At 43.3% G+C, this 17,073-nt stretch overlaps 1 protein-coding gene across 1 annotated transcript; it reads left to right on the forward strand.

The window, feature by feature from the left end:
- The first annotated feature begins 9,004 nt into the window (after positions 1 to 9,004).
- On the forward strand, positions 9,005 to 16,655 carry LOC143271767 (oogenesin-3-like). The gene is made up of 3 exons (XM_076563635.1): positions 9,005 to 9,291; positions 9,736 to 10,314; positions 16,115 to 16,655. The coding sequence occupies exons 1-3, from the start codon at positions 9,005 to 9,007 to the stop codon at positions 16,653 to 16,655; spliced, it is 1,407 nt and encodes a 468-aa protein (XP_076419750.1).
- The last annotated feature ends 418 nt before the right edge of the window (positions 16,656 to 17,073 follow it).

The raw sequence follows: 17,073 nt of genomic DNA on the forward strand, positions 1-17,073 counted from the left end.
AATAGTTTTACTTTGCTTTTATGTATGTCCATGTGTGTATGTACATATGGTTCCCATAGAGGTCTAAAGAGGGCATTGGGTCCTCTGGGACTGCAGTTACAAGAGCCACCACCTAACCTGAGTGCTGAAACCCAAACTCAGGTCCTCCAGAGAACAGCATGCTCTCTTAATCTCTGAGCCCTCTGTCTCTGCAGGTCTGGTCCCTCCCCATCTTAATTATAGTTTTTAACCACAGCTCTTAGAAGCTGGTGAGCTGGAACTTCCAGAAGGATACTGCATTTTGAAATAACCTATAGTATAATTTCCCCAAATCTAAACATATACATAATAGACTATTATATTGCTAGCAAGAGTGTCCTGCATGCCATATGAATTCAGCTTTATTAATGTCTTGAGAGTGAGAGATGGAAATCCCTTGAGTCTTGGGAATGCCATAATTTTGGGACCCATGCTAGAGTTGAGGGTGGGCCTGAATGGGCGGCATATTTACTTTACTTGGTATGTGGCCTTTCATCTAGTCTTCTTTGTCCCCTGGGATTTTCTTAAGCCCAGCAGGTTTTGGTGTTAATTTTGCCTGTCTGTGACCAGTTTATGCTCACAAGGAAACCTTATATTCAGAGACTCATGTCCCTGTAAATGAGAACGAAAATAAAATAAATAAACAAAAACCACAAACAAGAGCCTTGCTTGCCTGAGAGCCTCTAGAAAGAAGGTAGGTCACTTATTTAGTCCCCTGCCATCCTGCATTAGGGGAGACCATGCCCCAGATAAACAGACTGTTAAATGGAAGAAAACAAAGTAAACAGGCTATCAAAGATGCCTCAGTAGCTCACACCAAGAGTTTCAGAACTTGGGAATTTGAAGCAGGAAAAATGGTCTGCAGAATGAGTGAGAGGTTAGTCTGGACAACGTAGCAAGTCCCTGACTCAAAAAGAAATGAGAAGACTTTGTGTACTGCAGACTTCTAATCCCAATATAATAAAAAATTCTTCAGTAGCTGGGCAGTGGTGACACATACCTTTAATCCCAGCACTCAGGAGGGAGAGGCAGGCGGATCTCTGTGAGTTTGTGGCCAGCCTGGGCTACAGAGTGAGTTCCAGGACAGCAGGAATGCTTCATAGAAAAACCCTGCCTGAGCTTAGATGCAAGATTGTAAAACATAGGTAGTGAACTTCTGCCGTCTGGGGTTCTCCCATTGTGCTGTAAGCCTGTATTTAAGACCTCCTCCCTCTTTCAATAAATGGCATTCGGCAGAAAAAAAAAGAAAGAAAGAAAGAAAAGAAAAGAAAAACCCGGTATGGACAAACAAGAAATAAAACTTTCTCCAGTTGAAAAGGGCTACACATTTGAGTCCAGGCGAGCCCAGAAAACCAAAATGACATAAATATTACATAAACAAACAATCCAATAGCTTGTTAATAACTTAAAATACCTGGGTACAAAACTTAGTGGCTTCTGTCTTCAGAGAGTGGCATGATTATACATATCTTACACAGCCATACCTAGGACTTCAGCCCCTTCAACAAAAATGCTGGGATGTGCCTCAACTGGTGGTGTGCTTGACTCTCATGTATGAAGCCTGGGTTCAGTTTCAGAACTCCACTAATGAGGCTCAGAATTGTATAGCTGTAATGTCACTGTTCTGGTGGAAGTTCCACTTCAGTCCCTGTCACCCTGGCATCCAAGCACCCAAAGAGTCTGGAATGTTCTTGTGGATGCACCACCTCTCTGCCCAGACCCAGCCACTCCGAAAGTCCCTTTAAATCTGACTCCTTCCCCAGAGATCTCAAGACGACTTATGGTGATATTTTATTTGGGCTAAAATGTGATTTTATTTGCATGTTAATAAATAAAGTTGCCTGGGGGTTAAAGCTCATAGCAAGGCATTTAGCATAAGTCTGGCAGTGGTGGCACATGCCCTTAATCCGATCACATGGCAGGCAGAGCCTGTGTGTTCATGGACACAGCTAGCTTGGTGATACACGCCTTTAATCCAAGTACCAACCATAGAGACCTGGAGGTCTGTATAGACAGGCTGTGATGAAGAAGTCATGGGGCTGTGTTTAGAACCAATAAGAAGGTAGAAGAGAAAGTCCATAAAAAGACAGACACACAGGAAGTAGCTCTGTTTTCTGAGCAGAAGGACGGCAGCAGCTGGTAAGTTAAGGCTACTCGCCAGTACTCTGAACTCTTGGCTTTTAACTCTTAATTTGGCTGTTTCTTTCCTTCTTTCTTTCTTTCTTTCTTTCTTTCTTTCTTTCTTTCTTTCTTTCTTTCTTTCTCTCTCTCTCTCTCTCTCTCTCTCTCTCTCTCTCTCTCTCTCTCTCTTTCTTTCTTTCTTTCTTTCTTTCTTAATTTGGCTGTTTCTTATTTAGTAAGATCTATACATCTACAACCACTCCCACAGGTTATTTAACTGCACCACAAGGAAACAGACATGTGTCTTCCCTGAATCTTCTCTGGGTGGCTAGAAAACCACCTGGGAGCACTTTACCCCTTTAAACGGGGATTTTTCTAGTTTGGCCTGACTTGAAGCTGCATCTACAGAGAGGCTTATGGAGTGTAAAACCTTTCAGCCACCACTCCTAAGAGAAACATGGAAGAACAGAGACTCAGGTTCCATCTGTGGAAAGCAGAGCCAGGGTGGTTTGGACACATAACATTGGCACTGTCTCTTTTGAGGGCCTTAAAAGGTGATCAGTGTCTTTGCCCTGACAAGAAGCTGGTCACATTGCATTTTCCTGAGTAACCGTTCCAAGGAAGAATAAGATTCAGAGGAGCAGGGATTGGTACCTAGTGGACAAAGGTTAATTATGTCTTTATCAGTTCTTGTGGGAGACCCCACATACTTAGTCTGATAACAGTCTGGCTTTGAGACTGCTAATGAGTACTAAGGGCACACTGAGTTCTCTCATTTGATTGAGGGGTGTTAACCAGAAACAACACTGCTCAGGCATGGGTTTAAGCCAATAGAAAGTCTTTATCTGCCGGGCGGTGGTTGTGCGTGCCTTTAATTCCAGCACTCGGGAGGCAGAGGCAGGTGGATCTCTGTGAGTTCAAGGCCAGCCTGGTCTACAAAGTGAGTTCCAGGAAAGGCGCAAAACTACACAGAGAAACACTGTCTCAGCCCCCCCCCAAAGTCATTATCAATGGACCCATGTCTACATTGAGAGCTCAGGCTCTCTGTGTAGAACTGAGCCTTTCCCAGGATGAGCTTTTAAGCATGAAAACCATGTTCTGGGTTGACATAATTTAGTTAAATAGTTAGCCAGAAATCAAATTATAGAAGCTAAAACAAAGCAAGGTTGGTCCATTTGAGACTTTCCTAGAACTATGAATTTTGAGTGATTAGGTTTTGTTTTTGTATTGGGTTGTGGTGCTTACTTTCTGCCTGCTGAGTTTTATAGCCTGACCGGTTCTTCCATCATGGAGTCAGTTATGCTAAGGTCTGTGGCCCTGTTAGATTAACCAATGTGCCATCCCCTTGGTGTCAGCTTTTCATTGTTTATTTAAAAGTTTTAACATTTGCTTTCTGGCAACAGTAGATATTGGGTGGGGCATGGTGATCCTAGCCAAGTGGATTCTTGCAAAAGGTTTCCCATGCTTCCTTGAGTGGATGGAGGCTTTACGAGCATAAGATGGGGAGTCATGGTATAGAATTCTTGATTCTTCAGGTCTTTCTGCCAAGCTGTTCTTTGAGACTGTCCCACAGCTCTCGGTGTTGCTGGTTCAGACAGGATTTCATTATGTAGCTCAGGCTAGACTCAAACTTTTGACTCTCCTCTTGTCTTGTCTCCTGTAATATGTATGCATGCTACAGACACTTTATCAGCTAACATCCTCAGTACCAATATCACAAAATGAATCCAATACAGCTATAAAATTCCAGAAGTGATTCATGACCAGGCCAAAAGGCCTTTAACAGCGACATGGTCAGCTTTATAGTTCAGGTCTCTCATGAGGAACAGTCCTGTAAATTCTGAGCTGACTCACTGTCAGAACTGTTGTAGGTATATGAACAAAACTCAGAAATGGCAGCTCACACCATATCACAGGGCAATATGATACAGGAGGGTTGCTGAGAGTTGGAGCCCAGTCTAGGCACCAATCAAGCTAACCTTAGGTAGTATACTGTGAAAACCCATCTCAAAGATTCAGAAGCCGGGTGGTGGTGGTGCATGCCTTTAATCCCAGCACTCGGGAGGCAGAGGCAAGAGGATCTTTGTGAGTTCGAGGCCAGCCTGGTCTACAGAGTGAAATCCAGGAAAGGCGCAAAGCTACACAGAGAAACCCTAACGAGGACTATGGGGGTCCAGCCCCTCGATAGTCCCCTCCCAGGGTCCGCGGAAGGCTCTATCAACCAGCAGAGAATCTTTAAGGTCAGTAAATCAGTCTACGCACACAGAGTTCTTTGGTCCATTCGCTTTAATTCCTCTGGCATAACATCCTTTATACTCAGCTTCAGTTCTGTTCTCATGTCTAGCTCCTTTCTTGTCTGATTTCTCTCTATATTTATCTACTGTCCCCTCTAGGTTCTATCTTTAATTCCTTCATCTAGTTCTGTCCCTTCTAGGTTCTCATCTATCTAGTTCTTTCACCCATCAGCTTCTCTCCCGTCTCCTTCTCTCTCATCTGGCTCTTTCTCGTCTTGTTCTTCCCCATCTGTCTCTTCCTCATCTTCCATCTCGTTCCTCTAGTCCTCTCTTTTAGCTCTTCAATCTAGTTCTTCCCCATCTCAGCTCGTTCCTCTCCAGTTCTTACCCATCTCGTTCTTCCATTTTCTTCTCTCTTCCTTGTCCTGTCCTCTGCTTTACAGTTATATATCTCCCCAAAATCACAATCCTCCCCTCCACCCAGGACACTCAGCCTGAACTTCCTCAGGCAGTGATTGTCCGCTATCAGGATCAAATGGAGGGTTGATAAGAATTACAAAGAGGGGCACTAGTTGTTAATTACCATTTGTGACCCAAAGGGGAAGTGACTAATGAATTAACTAAAGGCTAAATATGGGTAACATCTAAGAAGAGGGATCTTACGTGCACAACTATAACCTTAAATGTGTTTGGTAAAGGATGTTAAAAATCTATAAGTTCGGGCGGTGGTGGCGCACGCCTTTAATCCCAGCACTCGGGAGGCAGAGGCAGGCGGATCTCTGTGAGTTCGAGGCCAGCCTGATCTCCAAAGCGAGTTCCAGGAAAGGCGCAAAGCTACACAGAGAAACCCTGTCTCGAAAAACCAAAAAAAAAAAAAAAAAAAAATCTATAAGTTGCTAGGTCAATGGGAGAAAATAAAACTGTCTTCTTTTTTCCTGTGGCTCCTATCTGTTCAAGCTGTCTGCCGTTTACTGCAGGGTGGGGAAAAGTGTGCTCAATCTCTAGGCAACCTGTGTACAGCTAGATGCCTCTGGTGATAGCTAAAGGGAGATCTGGAACTGGAGGTAAGGTTTGGGAAAAGAGGAAGTAAGGCTTAATTTGCACATCCGCCAGGCCTTCTCAAACAGGTAGCCTGGATGCTTAAGTCTGTTCTTAGAGAGTACAGAGGTATCTCTGATAAGGTACTTTCCTCCATCTGGTGATGGACCTGGCCAGATGCTACCAATAATGATAATTACAGGGAGGCTTGAACTGGGAGTTCTGGCTGAGCATAGCTGTTAGCACAGAAGTTTATCTAAATATTCCTAGAAGTGGTTAGGTAAGTAGTTAGAGGTCTATAAAGTTAGTAAGGCTGTAAGAAAGGAGGGCCTAAGCTAAATTGTGTAAAACTATTACTTAGTGTCCACCTGGCCTAGGCGGCGTCCTCTTGTGAATTTACTGTAAGTCAGGAGACTTGTACGTGGGCTGCTATCACTTGTTAGTCCTTGGAAGTTGGTCGCCCCCCTGGGTGGTGTCTCCTTGTGGAATTTAAGTCAGGAGACTTTCAGGTGGGCTGTTATCATTGTTAGTCTTTGGCAGTTGGGCGTCCACCTGGGTGGTGTTTCCTGTAGTCCTTGAAAGTGGCTAAGGGAGATAACTGGTTCCAGAGAAAGCCTTTCCTGAGGCTGTTCTCCAAATACCTGGAATGTGTATGTCCAGAGAGTGATCAGTCTACACTGTTAGTCCTTCTTAGGGGAAAGTCAATTGGGAAAACTATGAAGGCACACATGATTTTCATAACAGAAGACAGCTGTTATATAACAAGCCAAGTAACACCAAAAACTCCTTGGGATTTGGCTTCCTCTGGAGGAATTCCCTGATCCCTCCAGGTAGTGACTTTGCCATAACCAGCTGAGTTCTTAGGATATATTTCTGCGGCCCGCAAGAAAACCCTGTCTCAAAAAAACAAAAAAAAAAAAAAAAAAGATTCAGAAAATCAAGTCCATCAATCCATAACTAACAAGTCACTGTGCCTTAGTTGTGGGAGTCTGTTCTCCGGTTCCTCGTGGCTTTACCCAGCAGGTCCGCATAGAGGATGATTAGGACCACGGGCCTGAGTGCAGGGGTCTGAGATGGTCTGCCCTTGGCTGTGCTGGGGGAGGAGGTCTTTTGCTCCACCCCTTGGCGTCTTTATAAAAATCCTTGGGCAGAGACAGTCGGGGGCCCGTTGGAATAGGTTCCAGGCCCTCTTGAGGCTATCCTTTATTTTCTATCTGTTTATCTCCTCGATATTCTCCAAAATAAATTCTTCTATCTAATATAAATAAATCCTTCTATCTAATATTTCCTGCTGCTCACACTCAAGAAAACTCTGGGGAGCTGTGGGGTTGGTGAGTAAATGCCCCACACTTAGTTGGGTCAATGAATTGGTTAGTAACTATTGCTTTAGTTAGTCTAAGATCTTTTCATAGGTAAAGATCTGATCCACTCCACATAGACAACGTCAGAATTACAAAAGAATTGGGTGGAGCCTCAGTCATTCAATCAGGCTTCAGATTTCATCTGGGAGGTGTGTGGAGAAGTATATAATGGTCAGAACAATCAGAAACTCTCAGTCTTGGAGCCTGGAGCCTCTTGGAGCCACCGTCTCCCCAGACTGGGATCCGTCTCCCCAGACTGGGATCCGGACATCTGTTATCAGTGTTTGGATCAGGTAAGTAAGTCCCTTACCTCCATCAAGTCACCCTGTCTCACCCAGAGTCTAGCCTTGGGTTCACCTCAATCTATCATTTCTATCTCTTTTAGTTGCTAATTTTTTGGTTCTTTTTTTATTTTGTTTTGTTTGTTTGTTTGGTTGGTTGGTTTTTCAAGACAGGGTTTCTCTGTGTTGCTGTGGAGCCTGTCCTGGAATTCACTCTGTAGCCCAGGCTGGCCTCGAACTCACACTGATACCCTGCCTCTGCCACCACTGTCCGGCTAATTTTTTGGTTTTTGACAAGAACCTCCTACATAACTCTGCCTGGCCTGAAGTTCTCAGACATTTTGCTGGATCATAATCAGAGCCAGCAAGTTTTGTTTATGTCAAAGTCATTGTTTCTTCCTTTCTTCTTACTTCCTTTCTTCCTTTCTTTCTTTCTTCCTTCCTTTCTTTTCTTTTTTTGGTGTTTTGGCATGACACAGAATCTGTCTGTAGAACAGGCTGACTTGAACTCATAGAAATTGTCTCCAAGTGATGAGATTAAAGGCATGTGCTGCTAACACCCAGCTTGTGCTGATGTTTAGGTCAATTTAAACCAGAAATGGTTGTGTATACCCTTAATCCAAGCATTTGGGAGGCAGAGGCATGCAGATCTCTGGGCTACAGAGTGTGTTCCAGGACTGCCCTGGCTGAGATCCCATAACAACAATCACAATAGCAAGAAGTCCTTTTTCTTTGCTGGTTTATACATGGTTGCATCATGAAGACTAGGATGTTCTGAATCTTGCAGGAAGCATCCTGCTTCCCTGGTCTCAGTGTTCAAATTAAAAATGTGAAACGTCATTCTATACTCAATTGGAAATATCATAGTTTTTTATTTTTAGTCTTCCATTAGTTTTTGGAGACCTGAAGTAGGATGTTCTAGAACTGAAGGAGTAACTAACCATGACACTGGCCTAGTGAGTTTCTTGACTGTAACATGTAAATTATCATCTCCATCCCAGAGTCCTGTTTTTCCAGATGCTTTACAAACATTACAGATCATGGCAGTACCTACTGAAGGTTTACTGACTGAATTTTTAGTCTTTCTTTCTTTCTTTCTTTCTTTCTTTCTTTCTTTCTTTCTTTCTTTCTCTCTCTCTCTCTCTCTCTCTCTCTCTCTCTCTCTCCCTCCCTCCCTCCCTCCCTCCCTCCCTCTTTCTTTCTTTCTTTCTTTCTTTCTTTCTTTCTTTCTTTCTTTCTTTCTTTCTTTCTTTCTTTCTTTCTTTTTTGGTTTTTGAAGACAGGGTTTCTCTGTGTAGCTTTGGAGCCTGTCCTGGAAGTTGCTGTGTAGACTAGGCTAGCCTCAATCTCACAGAGATCAACCTGGCTCTGCCTCCAGAATGCTAGGAATAAAGACCTGGGCCACCAGCGCCCAGCTGTTTCTTTGCTACCTTGCCCAGCTCTGTAACACAGAATACATGCTTACAGCCCTCCTGCCTCTTTCCCTGAAACATCAGGACAAGTGATAACCAACAAGTGAAGTCAATAACTAATGATGTCAATCTCACAGATTCCCTCAATTGTTCCAGGCTGGGTCAGCCAGGTGAACAGAGACTGGCAAGGTTGGAAATGGGATGTTTCCTTTGCCTTCTTTGAGGTCCTGGAGAACTGACCACATGGGTGAGCCTTCAGGCTTCCTGGAGAGCCCTTAGTGGAAATGGACTCACCTGAACTGTGGTTGGAATAGGATGGGGTGTTTGGGAAAGAGCATGCTTTTGAGAGGCTTCACATTGCAGACAGGAGAAGTGTGGCTTTAAAACCATCACATGGTGAACAAAATGTGAAAACTGAGATGTCCACCATCACCATAGAGAGGTTCTTGTGTGGGAAGAAGAAGGGCTTCCTAAGTTTTCTGAATGGTGTCTTTGCTTTCATGGTCCCTCAGCATTATTATCCCTGAAAACCAGTCATGATGGGAGACCAGGCCCCACCCACACTCAAGCAGCTGGCAAGACAGAGGCTGCTGAGGGAGGAGGACTTGACCATTTCTATTCTGGAGGACCTGCCTGTGGGGCTGCTCCCGGAGATGTTTGAGGAGGCCTTCAATGACAGACGTACAAACATCTTGAGGGCCATGGTATCTGCCTGGCCATTCCCAGGCCTTTCTGCAGGAGCCCTGATAAAGGACTCTGACCTGGAGACTTTGAAAGCTCTGCTTGCTGGACTAGATGTGCTGATTACAGACAAGGTTCATCCCAGGTAATCAGGTCCCCTCTAGGGTGGAGGAAGGCTGTGGGGGTGCAGAGAAGGAACAACTGGGGACAGGGAGAACTTGGCCAAAGGTGGATCAGAGGCTTCTTATAGCATCAGCATAGAGAACTGCAGAGGATTGGGCCAGGTCTCAGGCGTCTGGGCAATTAATGGCAAATATGGAGGGCACAAGAGTAGACATAGCCACTGAGGAATAGGCCTCTCCCTGCCAGCTCCACAGTTACAAATGGAATGAAGCTGGGGTTAATGGGAATGGAATGGAGAGAAATGAGATGGATGCCTTGCTGGCAAAGACCATTTTCACTGAGCATGAGACTTGATCTAGAGAAAGCAAAGATTTGGAAGGGAAGCTGATATGAGATGTGGACAAGAAGTAGACTGTAAGATGTATCTTGTCTTGTCTTCTGGGAATTCTACCTGTTTTACCAACAGGAGGTCAAACCTCAGAGTGCTTGATTTGATGGATGTGGACCATGACTTCTGGAGCAATAGGGTAGGAACCCATGAAGGTGACTGCTCACCACAAGCCGAGGGGCAGGAGCAACCAGTGGAAATCAGTCCTAACTCTGCAGTGAAGAAACGTATTAAGGTAGTAACTGATCTTGAACTCATGAGGGCCAGGTACAATCAATGTGACTCGTACTTGCTACAGTGGGCCCAGCAGCGAAAAGATTCCATTCATCTATGCTGTAGAAAGCTGAAGATTTGGAATTCACCTGTCTTCAGTGCTGTACAGGTCTTCAAAATGATAAATCTAGACTGTATCCTGGAGCTGCAGCTGAGTCAATGGTCACTTGAGTTCATTGTAGAGCTTTGTCCTTACCTGGAGCAGATGAGAAATCTTCACACCCTTGTGCTAGCAGTAATTTGGAAGCCTTTTAAATCTGCTGCTTCTGCAGTGCAGGAATGGATAAGCATGTTGCTTTCTCAGATCTCCAGATTCCCTTGTCTCCAGAATCTCTCTGTATATAATATCTACTTTTTAATAGGCTCCCTTGAAAAGTGGCTCAGGTAAGGAAGGATGGAGAGCTTCCTCCAGAACATAGTAACCATATCCTTTTCTCTACAGATTAGTGGGTTCTTGATGGTCTGACCACTGTGAACCTAGCAGTGGTGGAGACATAGGTTAACCCGGCAGATGAGCCCTATGCTCAGACATGTGTGAACAGGCACTAGCACACCTGCAATTGCTCATGCGTAAAAGGTTGTTTAGGGTCCAAAAAGGGGTTGAGTAGATGGGGAAAAGGTGATATTGGGAAACAGGACACAGCTGTGGTGGGGAACATACATATGAGGTGACTCTTATTTTATATATATAAAGAAAATTTTTTCATTCATTTTACACACGAATCGAAGATACCCATCTTCCCCCTCCCCATCCCAAGCCATACCCCACTCCTACCCACAAGAAGGCAAGGCCTCCCATGGGGAGGCACATCCAGTAGAAGCAATTCCAAGCCCTTCCCCTGCCTCTAGGCTGTACAAGTTGTCCCATCATAGGTAGGGTGATACAAAAAGCCCGCTCATGCTCCAGAGATGGATTCTGATCCTACCGCCAGGGGGCCCCCCAAGCAGATCAAGCTATGCAACTGTCTCACCATGCAGAGGGCCTAGTCCAGTCCCATGCAGGCTCCACAGCTGTTGATCCACCTTTCATGATTTCCCACTAGTTTGGTTTGGTTGTCTCTGCATGTTTCCCTATCATGGTCCTGATGCACTTGCTCATAGAATCTCTCTTCTCTTTCTTGGACTGGACACCTGGAGCTCTGCATCTCTCTCTATCAGTCATTGGAGAAAAGCTCTGTGATGACAGTTATGGTATTCACCCATCTGATTACAGGGGAAAGCCAGTTTAAGTTTAGTTCAGGCACCCTCTCCCCATGCGCTGGATTCATTCTTGGGGATTTCTGGCAGTTTCCCTAGCCCTGGGTTTCTCTATATCCCCACGATATCTCCCTCTATCATGGTATTTCTCTCATTGCTTTCCTTCTTAATCCCTGTTTCAGCTCAACCATCCCATTCCTTCATGTTCTTATCCCCTATTCCCTACCCTCCATTGCTCATCCCTCATCCAGATTTTACTCATAGTAATATTGTCTATTTACCCTAATCAGGGTGATCCATGTGTCCTTCTTTGGGTCTTCCGTGTTAGTTAGCTTCTCTGGTGTTGTGGGTTGTTGTCTGATTATCCTTTGCTTTATTTCGAGTATCCACTTAATGAGTGAGTACATACATACCACGTTTGTCCTTCTGAGTCTGGGTTACCTCATTCAGGATGGTATTTTCTAGTTCCATCCCTTTGCCTACAAATTTCATGCTGTCATTGTTTTTCTCTGCTGAGTAGTACTCCATTGTGTATATGTACCACATTTTCTTAATCCATTCTTCAGTTGACAGTCATCTAGATTGTTTCCAGGTTCTGGCTATTATGAATAATGCTGCTATGAGCGGAGTTGAGCATGTGTCATTGTGGTATGTTTGAGCATTCCTTGGGTATATGTCCAAGAGTGGTATGGCTGGGTCTTGAGGTAGATTGATTCCCAATTTTCTGAGAAACCACCATACTCATTTCCAAAGTGGCTGTACCAGTTTGCACTCCCACCAACAGTAGAGGAGTGTTCCCCTTGCTCAACATCCTCTCCAACATAAACTGTCTGCAGTACTTTTTTCTTAGCCATTCTGACAGGTGTAAGATGGTATCTCAGATTTGCATTTCCCTGATGATTAAGGATGCTGAGCAATTCCTTAATTGTCTTTTGGCCATTTGAAGTTATTCTTTTGAGAATTCTATGTTTATCTCTCTATATAGCCTCCCCTTTTTGTTTATGAGTTTTTTTTTTTTGAGACAGGATTTCTCTGTAGTTTTGTTGCCTGTTCTGGATCTCACTCTGTAGACCTGGCTGGCTTCGAACTTACAGAGACCCACCTGGCTCTCTCTCCTGAGTGCTGAAATTAAAGGTGTGTGCCACCACCACCTCTATACCCATTTTTTAATTGGATTGTTCCTTACTTTGATGTGTAGTTTCTTGAGTTCTTTATATATTTTGGAATCAGTCCTCTGTCAGATGTGGGGCTGGTGAAAATCTTTTCTGATTCTGTAGGCTGTCATTTTGTCTTGTTTACTGTGTCTTTTACCTTACAGAAGCTTCTCAGTTTCAGTAGGTCCCTTTTATTAATCGCTGCCCTCATTAATTCTTGCCCTTGGTGTCATGCTACTGGTGTTATATTTAGGAAGTGGTCTCCTGTGCCAGTGCATTCAAGGGTACTTCCTACTTTCTCTTCTATCAAGTTCAGTGTAACTGGATTTATGTTGAGGTCTTTGATCCATTTGGACTTGAGTTTTGTGCACGGTGCCAGATATGGATCTATTTGAAATCTTTTACCATGTTGACATCCAGTTATGCCAGCACCATTTGTTGAAGATACTTTCTTTTTTCATTGTACAGTTTTGGCTTCTTTCCAAGAATCATGTGTGTGGATAAATGTCAGGGTCTTCAATTTGATTCCATTGGTCCATATTCCATTTGTATGTTAATACCAGGCTGTTTTTATTACTATAGGTCTATAGTACAGCTTGATGTCAAAGATGGTGATGCCTCCAGAGGTAGCTTGGTTGTAAGGATTCTTTTAGCTATCCTGGGTTTTCTGTTTTCTATATGAAGTAGAGTATTGTTCTTTTGAGGTCGGTGAAGGATTGTGTTGGAATTTTTAATGGGGATTGCATTGAATCTATAGATTGTTTTTGGTAAGATTGCCATTTTTACTATATTAATCCTACCTATCGATGAGCATGGGACATCTTTCCATTTTCTGATACCTTCTTCAATTTCTTTCTTGTTCTTGTCAAACAGGTTTTCCACTTGCTTAGAGTTACACCAAGGTATTTTATATTATTTGTGGCTATTGTAAAGTGTGATTCTCTGATTTCTTTCTCAGCCCTTTTATAATTTGTGTATAGGAGGGATACTGATTTTTTTTTATCTTGTATCCTGCCGCTTTACTGAAGGAATTTATCAGCTATAGGAGTTCACTGCTAGAATTTTGGGGGTCACTTATGTATGCTATCATATTGTCTACAAGGAGTGAAATTTTGATATCTTCCTTTCCAATTTGTATCCCTTTGATCTATCTCTTTTTATTGTCTTATTGCTCTAGCTAAAACTTCAAGTACTATATTGAATAAACATGGGGAGAGTGAATTCCTGATTTTAGTGGAATCGCTTTGATTTTCTCTCCATTTAATTTGATGTTGGCTTGCTGTAAATTGCCTTTATTAAGTTTAGGTATGTTTCTTGTATGCCTGATCTCTCAGAACTTTTTCATGAAGGGGTGTTGGATTTTGTCAAATGCTTTTTAAGCATCCAGTTTAAAAAAATCACTTTTATTTGTAGTTTATTTATATGGTGTATTATATTGACAGAATTTCTTATGTTCTTATGTTGAACCATCCTTCTATCTCTGGGATGAAGCCTACTTGATCACGGTGGATAATTTTTAAATGCTTTCTTAGATTTGGTTTGCCAATATTTTGTTGAGTACTTTTACATCATTGTTTATGAGGAAGATTGGCTTGTAATTCTATTTCCTTTTTGCATCTTTGTCTGGTTTGGGTATCAGGGTAACTGTAGCCTCATAAAAAGAGCTTGGTAATGTTCCTTCTGTTTCTATTGTATGGAACAATTTGAAGAGTATTGAAATTTGCTCTTCTTTGAAAAACTGGTCTAATTCTGCGCAGAAACCTTCTGGTCCTGGGCTTTCTGTGGGTGGGAGACTTTTAATGACTGTTTTTATTTTCTTAGTGGTTATTGGTCTATTTAAATAGTTTATCTGGTCTTGATTTAACTTTGGTATGTGGTACTTATCCAGAAAATTGTCCATTTCTTCCAGATTTTCCAATTTTGTGGAGTATAGGTTTTTGAAGTATGACCTGATGATTCTTTGGATTTCATCATTGTCAGTTGTTATATCTCTGTTTTCATTTCTGATTTTGTTAATTTGGATGCTCTTTCTCTGCTTTTTGGTTAGTGCAGACAAGGGCTTATCTATCTTGTTGATTTTTTTCAAAGAACCAACTCTTTGTTTCATTGATTCTTTGTATTGTTCTCTTTGCTTCTATTTTATTGATTTCAGCTCTCAATTTGATTATTTCCTGGTGTCTATTCCTCCTGGGTGAGTTTGTGTTTCTTTTTGTTCTAGAGTTTTAAGGTGTGCTATTAAGTCATTTGTGTGAGATTTCTCTAACTTCTTTATGTGTGCATTTAGTGCTATGTATTTTCCTCTGAGCACTGCTTTCAGAGTGTCCCATAAGTTTGGGTATGGAGTACAGTATATTCATTATCATTGAACTCTAGGAAGTCTTTAGATTCTTTATTTCTTCCTTGACCCATTGGTGCTTCAGTTGGACATTATTCAGTTTTCATGACATTGAAGGCTTTCTATAGATTTTTTTTGTTTGTTTGTTGAAATCTAACTTGTGTATGTGTCTCAATCTTAGCTCTTGGTTTAATTGGAGCTGACAGATTCTGTACCTCATGGAGCTATTCTTTCTCCATCCATGCTAGCTGATTCTGTGGCGCAGGAAGGCCCCTCTTGGTCTTATCAGGGCTCTAGGTCTAGTCAGAGCTGGTGGATTCTTTTTCTCAAGAAGCCTCTCTTGGTCCAATGAGAGCTAGTAGATCCAGTGTCTCAGAAATCCACTCTTGGTCCAATGAGAGCTGGTGGATTCCTTGTCTCAGGATGTTATGGAGTCTCAGCCAGATGAGTATTGGAGTAGGGTGTGGGTCTTGTAGATTGCAGGGTCTGATGGGAGTTTTTGGTGGGGAAAGCCTGGCTCCAGGAGTTTTCCCTGCTGGTCAGCAACTGGGACAGAGTTGGATGGGGGTTCCTGGGGACTGGTTGTGTCCTAGGACCTAGGTCCTAGAGGCAGGACTCTCTGGGTGGGAGAAGAATCACTTACCTCTTGATCCAGTGAGAGCTGGCAGATTGGATTCCTTGTCTTGGGAAGTTACTGGGGTCTCAGGTAGATGGGTATTGGGATAGGGTGTGAGTCTCATAGATTGCAGGGTCTGATGGGGGTTTTGTAAGAGGAGCCTGGCCACAAGAATTTTCCCTGCTGGCCAGCAACTGGGGCAGAGTTGGGTGGAGGTTCCTGGGGACTGGCTGTGTCCCAGGCCCCATAGCAAGGGACTCTTAAAGATTTATTTATTTATTATGTATACGGTGTCTTGTCTGCACATACCCCTGCAGGCCAGAAGAGGGAACCAGATCTCTTTACAGATGGTTGTGAGCCACCATGTGGTTGCTGGGAATTGAACTCAGGACCTTTGGAAGAACAAGCAGTGCTCTTAACCTCTGAGCCATCTCTCCAGTCCCATAATATCTTTTTTTTTTTTAATTTGCTTTTTGTCTTTTTTTTTTCCCTCCTGGGCTGAGGACCATACCCAGGGCCTTTACACTCTACCTCTGAGCTAAATCCCCAGGACCTGTTTTTTGTTTGTTTGTTTTTGTTTTTTGGTTTTTCGAGACAGGGTTTCTTGGTATAACGTGCCTTTCCTGGAACTCACTTGGTAGCCCAGGCTGGCCTGGAACTCTCAGAGATTCACCTGGCTCTGCCTCCTGAGTGCTGGGATTAAAGGCATGCACCACCACTGCCTGGCTGCAGGGGACTCTTAAAGACACTTCTAGGATGAAACTGAATTAATCCATCATATAGACAGACTAAATTTGGGAAAAGCATCATCTGCCTTGCTTTCATTCCCACCAATCTTCTTCAATACTGTTTGGCATAACTAATCTCTTGATGTCTCCCTAGGTGCCTGAAGACCCCCTTGCAGACCCTGTCAATCACTGACTGCTGGCTCTCCCAGTCAGACTTGGATTACCTGAGCCAGTGCTTGAACATCCAGGAGCTCAAACATCTGAACCTGAGTGGTGTAGAGCTCTCTGATTCATGCCCTAAGCTTCTTGGGCTTCTCCTTGAGAGAATCACAAGTACCCTGCAAACCCTGGAATTGGAGGAGTGCAAGATGAAGGACTGTCATTTCAATGCTATCTTGCCTTCCCTGAGCCAATGTTCCCAGCTTACTAAGGTCAATTTCAAAAATAATGATATCTCTCTGCTTGTCCTGAAGAACCTTCTACATCACACAGTCAAGCTGAGAAAGCTGACCCATGAGCTGTACCCTACCCCTCTGTTATGCTATCAGGAATTTAAGCTACTTTGTGCTGAGCTGCTGGATATACTCAGGGCTGAAAGGGAGCCCAAGAAAGTCTCTTTTTCTCCTGTTGGGAGTGCTTTCACTCACGATTCTATACCTTGGAGGGCAGAATTTTTTGCCTTACTTCCTCAATAAGTAGGATAAGGTTTCTTCTGGTACTAAAAATGGAAGCCTAGTGTTGGGAGTGTATGTATACTTTGGACATCCTTGATTGCCTATAATAAAATGTGCTGAGTATTTTGGGTTGCTAGTGTATCTTCATTCAAGTGCACTTGTTCCCAGCATTTTAATACCTGTTTCTTTCCCCATCACCCTAATAAAGTCATGGCATCTTACAGACATATCTCTCATCATGGGGTTCTAGAGCATATGGCTTCACAGTGCCTAATATATTGGAAAGAAAATGGAGTGCAAATGGTTCAGATCACAGGGACTCAGGTTGACAAGAAGAACAATGGGATGTGTATCCCTGGCTGTCCTAGAACTCACTTTATAGTCCAGGCTCAGATTCACCTGCCTCTGCTCCCAAGTACTGGGACTAATGGTGTGAACC

Source organism: Peromyscus maniculatus, chromosome 2 (assembly GCF_049852395.1).
Source record: "Peromyscus maniculatus bairdii isolate BWxNUB_F1_BW_parent chromosome 2, HU_Pman_BW_mat_3.1, whole genome shotgun sequence".
Lineage (NCBI taxonomy): Eukaryota > Metazoa > Chordata > Mammalia > Rodentia > Cricetidae > Peromyscus > Peromyscus maniculatus.